The 12724-nt window shown below is 40.5% G+C and overlaps 1 protein-coding gene across 1 annotated transcript in view; it reads right to left on the bottom strand.

The window, feature by feature from the left end:
- Positions 1-9408, bottom strand: part of dmxl2 (Dmx-like 2) — a 36741-nt gene extending 27333 nt beyond the window's left edge. The window contains 7 exon segments of the mRNA XM_070910975.1: positions 745-917; positions 1037-1103; positions 2125-2269; positions 2467-2545; positions 2667-2738; positions 2993-3118; positions 9322-9408. Of these exon segments, the coding sequence (XP_070767076.1) occupies positions 745-917; positions 1037-1103; positions 2125-2269; positions 2467-2545; positions 2667-2738; positions 2993-3118; positions 9322-9408 (749 nt within the window).
- Between the last annotated feature and the right edge of the window lie 3316 nt (positions 9409-12724).

Raw genomic sequence — 12724 nt, 5'->3', positions numbered from 1 at the left:
GAGAGGAAATAACCAGAGTGGTCGTTATTCGTAAATCCAATGAAATACAACAGATTCAAAAACAAGACAGACAAACTGTTAGATGCTCTGAATACGAATTGAGAATATATCTGATAACAAATTGCAACTGACATTGTAAACTTTTCTTTGCTCAGTCTGGAATCTTTTGCTTGAGGTAGAGGAAAAGGCAGAAGATAAATATAAGGAGAGACATTCTTTATTTGAAGAACAGCCAGAGATAAGTGAGACTAGTGCAAACTGGCCAGACACACAGTAACTAATAGTGATGGTCAGCTACAGGCACTCAATGACAGCCTCACATCTGGAAGACTGTCCACTTTGTGAGTCGGGGTCCTAAGGGAAGTTTTTTAAAAGTCAGTAACACCAGGTTGGTGTTCTGAGAAAATGTATACAGGTGTGAAATTTTGTTTTACTGTTTACTGAGAGCAGGAACAATGGATGAATCACACAAAGATTTCCAGTCCTGGAAAATCTACACAGCTTTTTCAAGGTATAGTAAGAGCGGTATGTCGTGGGAATTTCAATACTTGGAATTAGGACAAAGATAATGTGGTCAGTTTTAGCATTGGACACAATAACAAAAACATTTTACACCCCTGTTCTTTAACACATGACTCAAAAGGGGCAAATCTCTTTTTTGAGCCATGCTTTAGAAGACAAAGAGCATGTAGTAGAAAGTATCTACTGGCCACCCTGACTGTGTGATTGTATGTGCTTTCTTACTTGGGCATGAACTTGCTGGTCTTCCTCCAGGACATGCCAGTGACCGAGCGAGGATGGGCCAGGTAAACAAAGGAGAAGTGAACGGGAGGAGACCTTTTATCGGAGGGGTCCTGGACCACCACTGCAGAACGCCAGCCCGTGGTGGGATACCACACCTTAAGTAAACAGTCATCCTGTGTATGCAAACACATGTGTGAACTTACATTATATGAAAACATCACCACAGACCTTACAATTACAAGAACTGTTCAACAATTTGTTGTTTTGCAACGTGTTTACATGAATCATATACCTTCCCAACTGTTGCAAAGTACTCCCCATCAGGAGACCACTTGGCAATGTGAACAGATGCAGCAGTCCTGACACAAACACAAGCAAAAACAATGATATCAGCTATATTCACTTCTTCACAGGAAACTCTCCACAGAAAAAAACACAAGTGGTTCTCCTGTCAGCTGTCATTGGTTGGTTACGTTGTGCATGAGTTATGGTTAGTAATTTTAGAGCTTGCACTTCCTTGTTCTAGGTTCTTTCCTGGGCACGCATATGTGTCATCAGATGACAATTACTAATATGTATTATCCAGTTTGTCTATGTCTGTTTACACAGCTTAAAGCACAGGCTGCAGACTCCAAAGAGTGGCTTTCAGCAGTGCATACAAACCTTTCATGTTAGGCTGTGTGCAGATGCATTTGGATAATCAGTAACTGCCTATAAGTTTTTATTACTGAAAATTATGTAATTTCACAGCCTTCAAGAGGAAGAATTAAAGTTAATATTTTGTTTGCCAAGGGCAGGGACGAACTCTTTATTGCATGATGGAAAAACAACTAGGCTAAACACATCAGCTGACAGGAGCAAAATGTCCTGTTTTACTTTCAACAGGCAAAGGTGAAAAAAATACTGCAAGCATGTAATATTTGACTGTTCCCTCAATGCTCTGAATAAAAAAATCCACTTCAATTTTCAATTTCAAAAATTTTCAAAGATGAGCAAAGTATTTTTTGCAATTGCCTGTGACAAACTTGGCTAAAGATCTTTTCCTAACTTGACATTTACAAGACAACAGAAGAAGAGTTGAGAGAGGAGGAAATGAAGAAAAATGAAGTCACACAGGTTTGGTTGACACTCTAATCAATTTACTGGTTAGCTAGCTGTCACGATATTTCTGCATTTCCTTTACCAATGGACAGCACTAAGAGGCCATTTACTTTAAAAGTAACCGTTCCTCTATATAACTGTACTTGGCTCTGTACCAAATTATCTTTGGATTTTGATTCTGCTGCTGACCTAATGTACATTAGCTTAAAGCAGCAAGGTTTTTTATCCATTTCAATCATGTGAGATGCTTTTACAGTATGTACAAAAACAAAAACGTACTTGCACTGCCAGACACAGTTCCAGTCATTGAGGACAGGGTGGGGCTTGTCCTCATTCATCTGCCCATCCTCCTCCTCTATCAGGGCATCTGTCAGTGGAGGAGCCCACAGCTGGAGCCGCTCAGTGGCTGCTAGGATACGGTTCCCTGAGGACACAAAAGCACTATGTTACACACCTCTCGTCCCACGTTGACGACTACAGTACACAGAGCCACTTGCACACTGTGACTCTTACATAATGCACATGTTGTTCCAGACAAACCACAGGGGGCTGTAATAGGAGCTGTGCGTAGTTAATTTAGTCAGTCAGTGAATCAGTTAAACACAGAAAGCATTGGCGTACCTTGTGGGTCCCAGGCCAGGTTGTAGGTGATGGCATCAAGGAAGAACTGTCCTGTCTTTTGCCACTGATAGTTAAGCTGCTGTTAGTGATAGGAGAGCAACACACACCATGCAATGTTATTGGCACACAAGTGTGATTAAACTCACTAGATACCGATTCAAACCACTATATACATCTAAAATACTGGCATTCATGCTCACCTTGTGGCGTTTGTTTGGGTTGGTAGAAAGAGGTTCAAAGATGCAGACTGTGTTTCCGTAGGATGCAGCGATCTAAAAATAAAGAGCTGTGTTCATCATCACAACATTACTCAGCCCATCAGTGCTTCTGCACAGCCATTCCCACAGGAGAGGGGTAGGTGGGGAGTGGTGCAGCAGAGTAGGATAGCAAGGAGAGAAAAGCATGGGCAGTACAAAACAGCTAAATGTACTTCTTTATGCTCAGTGTAATTGCTAATGTCTTCTGGCAACACAGAAATATGAAAACTGCATGTGGGAGTGTGTCTGAGTGTGCAGTCAACACTTACCCTGCCAAGCTGGTGGGAGCACTCCACACAGCCCACCTGTATGTTTCCATTCTGAGCTCCCGGGATAATCTGCACACACTCAAAGTCGCTAGCCAAGATCACTACATCACAACCTGAGCCATAGGCCTGAAAAAGAAATAACCACAGGAGGAGGAACCAAATCAGATAAAGCCACAAGAGACAAAAGAAACCAAACCACTGAAACTTAAAATGATAGATTTCACTGCAAAATACATTCATGCTTAAATAATGTGTCTGACACACCGAGTCCCATGTAGCACTAATATGAATATTGCATTAGCAGGGTGAGATATTACAACAGGATTAGCACAGCATGGCAGTCATCTTAAACCACCATAGCATTGGCAGGTTGCGGTGGTAAAACAAGCACAGAAACCAAATAACATAAGACTCTGTTTTACAGATCCAATGCAGGAAAAAACAACACCTACTCATGTGCAATAAGTAGACATACACAGCACATGCTAATTGCTCACGCAGAACTGTGTTAAAATTTGGAATATGGGCAGCAAGGTAAACTGATACAATGGTGGTTGGCAGCAATGGTAGCAGCACCTGCGAGACAGGCAAGCTGGCCACGAAGCAACAGTACAGTCAGGATGACGGCTCGTGTCTTTCATTATTCAGGAGAACAGGAGGAGAGGCTGGGAACTACTGGGTCACACAACAGTACATCATTACAGCCAGTGGTATAACATAAAGTGACAACCGGGGATAAAGTTATAGTGAAGATTGGCATAAGATCATACTTCACATACTATAATGTGAGAGACAGGTAGAGAGGGAAGTAAGGGAGGTCCGGTCTGCGCTTTACTATTACTGCGGCATTTGCTCCTACACATTACAGCTGGAATTAAAAGCGGTCACCGTCACGCACCGTCTAGGACTGCTCTGCACCTCTCTCTCTCATTCACACACACACACACACACACACACACACACACACACACACACACACACACGTAAGAGAATGTGTGAGTCTATTTCACAGTCTTTGTCAGCAAGATAATTTAGACGTGGTAGGAGCTTGAGTCAGGCTGGTAGGCATGTGTGTATCTGCCTTAAAACAGAATGGCCTATCATCATTGCTTTGTTTTTTTTTTTGCTTTGGGCTTGTGTGTGTCCTGTATTTCTCTCATCATCCACAAATGCACATGCACACAGGCAGAGAAAAACACGGTACTGAGAGATGGCAATACAAAGCTGGATGATTCATTAATATTAGCAGCATAATACTGATACATGGCATCATGGTAAACATTGAAACAACTTAATATATACAGATGGAAGATTTAACAGCATAAAATCATCAGTGTCTTCCTCGAGTCAGTTTAGTTGAGTGAAGTTGTTTTTATGTTTGTTTTTGGGTCTTTTTATAGCAAATGAGATATTCAACAGTACTTACTAGAAAATTACATTACATTACATCTCAATAATGTTCACAAAAATGGTACACTTTGGTCTTTAATAAGCACTACATTTTAAGAGGTTCATCTATTGAAGGGCCATTCTAATCAATTTAATGTTTAGCTAGCTGTCAGGATATTTTCTTTGAATCAGCAACAGACAGCATTAAGATGCCACTGATTCTGTCTATGAATGTACTTGGATCTACACCCAAGTATCTGTAGCTTATAAACCTGCTGACTTAATGAGTGCAACCCTGAAGCAGCAAGGTTTCCTTCTTGTCATGTAAGCTGCTTAGAATGTTGCTGCCTTTGGATAAATATTAGCTCTCTGTGACACATTAACATTGACAAAGCAGTGGCATCTAAGGTGAACAGAGAAACAAATGCAATGTAATGGTATTGTTTTGTAGGAACTATATTTATTTAAATACTGTCCAGTGGAGTCATGAGACCTTTTGCTTGAATCACTTTGTTGGGAGCATGCTATTATTTCATATACAGCTCTTCAAGGGTTTACAGATTGCCCATATGTTTAAGTTAGCCAGAGATACAGTATGTGAAAAAAGGACATTAATATAATATGCTCTGTTTTACTGAGTGACGTATCAAAAACATCTCTCACTGAATCACCAATCTGGGCTGTTCTCTTTAGACCAACTCTGGGAAACCCCTGTATCATGCTTTAAAGACGCTCAGTCAGCAAACTCTTTCTAGTCTATTGGAAGTCAGCATGGTCATCACAATGGCATGTTTATATTACTGATGGCAGCTACAGAAATCGATTCACATCTTTACTAGTTAAGAGCATCTTAAATGCTATTTCGTTAATGGCAAACACCATGACGCAGGGGTTTAGCTGCTTTTCAGGATAAAAGTATTTTAGAAGAAGAGTCATGTGATGTGGAAATGAAAGTAGATAAGAGGAAGAGAGAGAGAGAGACAGAGAGAGATCACTTCTGTCTTTTCATCTATTGCCACTCATCCCCATGTCCAACGCAATCATGCGAGCATGTTCCACCCACAGCTGCTGCCGTGTGTACCATTTTCATGATTGTGGGAGTTAGCTGGCTTTGAGATGTAGTCAAAGGCTTAGCTGCAAAGATTTAAAAACATGAATTGATCAATTCTGGCCTGTAGTAACCGGGTCTCTCTTTCAATCTGTATTAAAGCATTATTTCTAACAAACCTATAGCACAGACCTATACTTTGATCCCATTGTCTACAGCAATAACCTAAGGGGCCTAGTTATTCTCAGTAACATGTCTGCAGTAAAGCAGTGTGCATTAAAAGCCAAACTACACCGAGTCCGGCCTTGATCTGTCTCTATTCTGTCTGTTGGTTATATCATATCCAACATAATCAATGTATCCAGCTAGACTATCTGCAATTGCAGCAACTTAATGGAAAAACAGACAAGGGTTATAAAGTTATGTTTGTTTGTCTATCTAAAGTTAGCAGTATATTAAAAAAAAACAACAACTTAAAAGATGTCTCTGAAACTTTTGGGACAATTATGCCATGGGCTAAGGAACAGTTTTTGGCTTGGACTGTACTATGTCATCATTTATATAGCATGTTACTTTTGGCTTATAATTCTTTAACTGTAAGACACAGAAGCAATTTTTCTTTGTCTTCATTCCTTGGTTTGGTATAGGCCGCACCCATTTCTGCCTGATTTTCGGTCATTTTGAATTTTGTTACATAATTGATGAACATGAAATTTGTGTTTCGGTATGCAATTCCATTGTTCTGTAAATGGTGTCCAGAATCTTGTACTTGACATAAACTGCCATAACTCCATACCTGAATGCATTATGCAACTGCAACAGAATTCAGAAGACACATCTACCCGTAGCGTTCCAGCTAAATCTGGTGGCATTCAGACTGTCTGCAGTAACATGTTAAATCTAAAGGGCCATAGGTCTGAAACACTTATTCATACTTGCACAATACATAGAAACTTGAATATTCCCAGACAGGATTGAAGTTATCTCAGAAAATCACTACCGCCTTCAGCCAATCTGTATCACAGTCTTTCATTATGTGATATCTGTATTCTGATATAGATCTAAATCCAGATGCAGAATAAATATTTTCTATTATTGAAATAACAAAATTAAGAAGAACATGCAGCCTTGCTGGGGGTATGTACTCTCTCTCTGCGCTTTGTACACATGTATTCTATTTTTAGGGGCTCACACATTATTTGCATATCAAACCCACAAGGCACTTCGTATGTACAATTCCAACATCGAACACAGTTAAAAAAAGCACCGTAATACACATGAAAATAGTCTCTCTAACCATGATGCTTACAACCTCTCACGAGGACATTATCATCTTGTCTTCAGTGTTTAACTTTTACAATGTAATAAACACAAATCACACAAAATAGCTGAAAAAATGACTGTCGGTTCTCAACACAAAACTATATCCACCATCCATTGGACCACTGGAGTAACAACGACAGTGCACCTGTGTTTGACTGTCCTTCATTTCAACTACATTTAAATATGTCTTCCAATTTCTGTCAATATGCAAGTTGGGCATGCAACATTGTAGAAGTCATGCTAACAGAAACAAATCGCATGGAGATGGAATGAGTCCATATCCGAAGAAGCTCTATCCTCATGCTTGCTCATTTGAATTGGCACACTCCTGGCTGCTGTAAGTTAGTTGTAGTGTGTGTGTATGTGTGTGTGTGTGTGTGTGTGTGTGTGTGTCAGGGTCTGGCCTAGGAGCCCTAGGGGTCAGTGTGAGTGTAACTGTATTAGACATGATGTCTAGTGTTCTTCAAATGCCCTCTCAGACACAGAAACTGGGGCCCTGTGGCAACGTGCAAGGCTTTAGCATCACAACCAGTTCTGTCCTATGTTGTTGAGCAGATATGACCCTAGGTACAAAGCCTGACTGTTTACGTTCAAACAGCCTTGATCTGGGGTCAGTGTAAGTGGAAAGGGGGACAACTCCTCTTTTAAGTTTGAACAGAAATGAGCAGGACAATGACTTAAGGCACTATATTCCAAAGGACTAGGGGAATCAGAACGAAGGAAGGAGAGGGTGTCTATGTTTCTGGCAAAATAAGAAAATATAAAAATTAAAAAACAACAACAAAGCACCACATCACTAATCGACAAACCAAGCCCAGATTTGGTAGCCATTAGACAGGCTCACAGTGTTCTCAGCATAGCAACATAGCTGCTTAAGAATTTACTGTGAGCCTGCATTGGCAGAAATTAACTAACTCAGTCACATCGCTTTTAATATTAACAACAAGGGTCGTGAGTACTACATGAATCTGGTCCTGCTGACTGACATGACAGCTACAATGTATGTAGTCATCAACAAGGCAAAACTCATGGCATAATTGTTTCCATCTTGAACCAATCTTAAACTTCCCTTCTGATGTTCATCATATAATGACAAAGGATTAGCATATTTTCTCACCTTTCAATATTTGTGGACAACAAACCCTAAGTATCAGGTAGATATTTTGAGAAAGAAAATGTATCTGTCATTTTACAAAATCAGAAATTGCAACAAAACATGAAACTAAGATCTCTCAAGACTTTGCAATGTCATCTTGAGCAACAGCAATGGCTTTTCCTTATGGGATATTATGGACAATCATCCAACTATCAATAAAGTCATCATCACTCATCTTCTACTCTCAATACAAGAGGTGACTTAAGATGCTACAGTTTACTTTCTACTACACTTTACTCTCCACTATAACTTCAACCGATCCATTTTCAGCAAAAGAGTCGCAACATGTGTTAGGGTTATTAACTATTGTGCACTCTTGCTATCACAAAAGAGAATGTAATATTGTAGGTTCGTTCATGTCTCGCTGTACGAAATTGAATATTGACTGGGCTTCTCGGCACTGTCAACCTGAGATACAAAGAGAAATGTTGGGAAGTTGCCAGACCTCAGACAGACAAGAGATATGTATAGCCCCAAGAGGTCAATAAATAACACACACAGGATTTGGTTCAAGGTATACTGTTTGATCAGCATTTGTAGTCCTACATATAAAGTCTAAATGACTGATCCCAAGCTCCCAAATTTTAGCTGATAAAAGGCCAATACACATCAGTAATAAAACTGTAAGTGTATTCTATTTCACTAAACTCAAAATGATGACAGATGGCACCACGTTTTTGAATATGTTATTTTCCACACCAAAACACTGCCATTCAGCCCTCTGGCTCGTGTGTCCATATATGGCTCTCTACGTCATGACTGGCGCAGCTGATGCTAGGATGACAGGGAGCTAATGATCCGTGAGGAGGATTTAACGCCAAATGGTAGCAAGCTTAGCTAGTACTGCAACCAGACACAACACGGCTTTTACCCATCCTGTAGTGGTGCGCAATTTTGTCAAGCCCCGTGCGTAACTTAGTCACTTGTAGTGTGCACTGCAAAATTTCGTCTGAGCGTGTCCCATTGCAAATGTTTGCCAATAATGTTATGGCTGCGCAAAGGGATTCCCTTGCAGTAATTCTAACGTTACGAGATGCAGCTAAAGGTCATTTGAGTGGCTAGCGTCAACTGTCTTGGAGCGATAAATAATACAACGTTACCCCTGCAGGAATAGATGCAGACGTTACCGTTGAGCTCCTACGTGAGGATGTTAGCTTGTCAATGTGACTGGCTGTCAAGGTAAATGAAAGAGGGGCTTGTGAGAAGGATGCCCCGAGTGGTCTCGACTCACTGTTTGTGAATGTCTCGGTGCGGCAGTTTGGCTAGCATACTACCCGGCTAGCCAGCGCTTTAGCTCGCTAGCCAACCCGTTTACAGCCAATATAACGCAAGCTAGCTAACTATCCTGCTAGCTAGTCATTCGTTAGCTTCTGGGTGTCATCCTGAGCAAATAATATCAAAATAAATCCTCACCGTGAAAGGAATATCATTCACACTTCCCACCGAATAGCAGCAATCTCCGGGGTTTACAGCTCCCGTCAGCACCTGATGCAGATGCATTTTCCTTATATTTTAGCAGCAGAAGGGTTTTTCTTTAATTATTAATAACGAGTCCACCCTTTCGGTTTCTCCATCTAGCAGCGACTGGGAATTCCATCAGTAACGTTAACGTTGTCCTCGGCCTGGCAGTGTCGTCTTCCTCCACCAACGGTAGGGTCGCGGGGAATTTGTGTTGGACCCGTATAAGTGTAATTTCACCTGGCCATTACCTGTCACCTATTTAAACATGTAAAACTGGCCGTCCGTCGCCTCTCGCTGTCAACACCATCCCTGCGATTAATCGTGAGAGCCCAGGCAGCCGGATCTCTGCAGCGAACCTGACATGCGCGTTCACGGCGTTCTCGAGGCACGACTGAATGGCCATAGATATATTTCATCTAAACTGGGAAATATCAACTCCTGAATTTCACTTAGTGGTTCATTGGGCTTATTTCTGAATTAAAAAAGACAGCTGTTTATGTTGTCGTATCTATTATTTAAGATGACTTAAAAACGTCTTCTAATGATTAACCGTACTTCTTTCTGGGGCACTGTACTACTGCTCTAGCATTGCTTTTCTATGTTTACGGCGCGCCAGTTTGTAGAGCTGTAGCCCTCCTCCGACGACGATTTGAGTTCATTGATCATAAACGTAGAGTCTGGGGTAAAACCAGCACTGATGGGGTAGTCATTTTCACAGTGACCGAAAATAAGTTATCGAATGAGAGAAAACCGTTAAAATGCAGCAGAGAGCAGCCATACTCTTAACAGAAACACATTTATGAAGCTGTGGTGTTTTCTTATGTGGGTTTGCCCGTGGCCTCATTCTCTTCCTATTCAAGTCTAATAAGGTCACATGAAATTGTTGGTTTTATGATGCATGTGAAACAGTGCTGCAATCACTCAATTAGCGCATGAGAAAAAACGATATCTGATTCCAAAATGACAGTTTGAAATTATATAGCTCATTTTCTTTAGATGTCAAGATATGTGGAACTGGAACAATTACTTGATTCATGGATTAGCAGATTTACAGAAAATTCATTCTATTAATTCTAACTTTTGATAATCAAATAAGCAGTTGGGTAATTTTTCAAGCAAAATGCCAAACATTGGATGGTTCCAGCTTCTCAAATTTAAAGATTTGCTGCTTTCCCTTGTCTTACTTTATAGTAAATTGAATACTTTTGAAGTTTGGACTGTTAGTCAGACAAAACCTTGAGCTCTGGGAAATTATGATGGGCATTTTTCACTCTTATCTGATTGAATGAGTATGGACACTCGGAGGACAGGCTAAACCACTGTAAGATGGTTGAGTGGATGGATGGATGGAGGACATGGAGAGCATTTTTATAGACTTTAGAATGAACCAATCAATGCTGATTAATTGAAAATGAAAATAATCTTTAGTTGCAGCCTGATAATTATGTCCTATACTGTTTGACACTTTACAGAGAACAGGGATTGAGTGAGTTAGACCCGGCTGAGGTTCTTTGTAGCTGCAACTGTCCCTCATCTCCTTATCTACTCTCATTCGTCTCACTGATGAGATTTAATGGAGCAAATCACCATCATACTGTTTGTCCTCTTTCCCTTTTGTACCCTCTCTTACGTTTCCATTGTCACACTCTCTCCTCCATTGTTTATAGATAAATGATGAGAGGACTGACAGGGATGCATGGTGGTGATACACAACCAACCATCATGGCACTGGCCTAGTTATTTAAGCCACATTGACATCATCAGGCCGGGCCTGCCTGCCAGCCACCATGACACACAGGACAACAGACCAGAAAATTGTGAGGCAGTAGCCCTGAGAGAATGTGACACATACACGTAAACAGTGTCAACAACAATGGCGGCACACTCATCCTGTAGCATGTGTAATACTGTGTCTGTCCATTTAGCATTTGGTGACTACCATTTTTTCAACTGAGTGTCAGACTTTACAGCTGTTCTATAATCGTAGACTCTGCACAATGTTTGATGCTTAGCAAGAGGTCCAGCATAAGAAAGTACAATCTGTGCTGGTTGAAGGGGAAATAAACAACTAAAATAAACTGTTTTAAGAAACAGGGGATTCATCTCTTAAGTACCAGAGGCATTGTGCAGATGGCCAAGAGTGCTGAGATCATTGCAGAGAGAACAGTGCCAACAAAGAAGTATATAAGGATATCACATTGCTACAGGATAGCTAACCTGTGAAAGAAGACCGTGTTTAGAGCAGGAAAGGAGGCTCAGGCAAGTGTGTGTTCAGTAGGTGTGCGTGTGTGAGAGAGAGACAGAGATGGTGGACACTGAGTAATAGCTACTATATGTACGTATGGATATTGCAGTAGGGTTGGCAGAAGGTTGATGCAGTGTTTGTAGTCTCTGCAGTGCCATTGGGAGACAGAGTCTTGATCTACAGAGAACAGAATTAAATGCATTATAGATTTTCTCATTTCATGGATGGCTGCTAGCTGTAGGGAGCTCCAGTCTGGCCCTGAGGTGCAAGCCATTCCGCTCCCCAAAACAAAAATGTGATGGAGCTTCTTCACAATCTTAAATAATTAAATCAGTGCATACTATTTAAATGTGACTGTCATGAAGTATCAATATTTACAGTGTGAGAGGAGCACCTATGTACAGTGATAAACAACAGCTCGAGCACAATGGTATCTTGTGTCTTCACAGGAAATGAGGAAAAGTGGATCTGACATTTCAGTCAGACTTGATTAAAACTAAATAATCAGACTGAATATCTGAGGAATCTTTTTTATCTAATTTTATGACCAAGTCAAACACCATTCATGCTGCTCTGTGTGTTTCGACAATTTGTGATTACTGGTGTGCATTTTGTCTTGTCACTGTTTCAAAAGAAATGTGCCTTCACCAGCAGGGAGCAAACACACACACATGCACCAACCAAAATAATTATTCAGTGGTTCTCTGAAAATGTGGCAGTTTTGAATAGAATTATGTATTGTGATGTTTGCAAATAATGCTAATGGGGCCCAGGAGAGCAGCACAGGATATCTATTATGTTGATTGTTGCTTTGAAACATTATGTGGAGATAATATGGAGAGAACATGGGGGAAGAAAAGATTCCAGATAGCTTTCAAAACTGCTGTTTAATTACACAATTAGCTCTTAGCCTCTACAAAAAGACAGCCATGAGTTAGAATAACGAGATCAGAACATTTCAAGCGTCTTTTGTATATTATTATTATTATTGTATATACAAGAGCCACTAGGATAACCATTACACCATGACTGTTTGTACATATGAATCGAGCAAAATGCATGCAGCACTACACTTTATCTTTTACACATTATACACTATAATTTCACCCG

This window comes from Enoplosus armatus, chromosome 1 (assembly GCF_043641665.1).
Source record: "Enoplosus armatus isolate fEnoArm2 chromosome 1, fEnoArm2.hap1, whole genome shotgun sequence".
Lineage (NCBI taxonomy): Eukaryota > Metazoa > Chordata > Actinopteri > Centrarchiformes > Enoplosidae > Enoplosus > Enoplosus armatus.
Note: the sequence above shows the minus strand (reverse complement) of the source record. Positions and strands in the feature narration are given on the sequence as shown.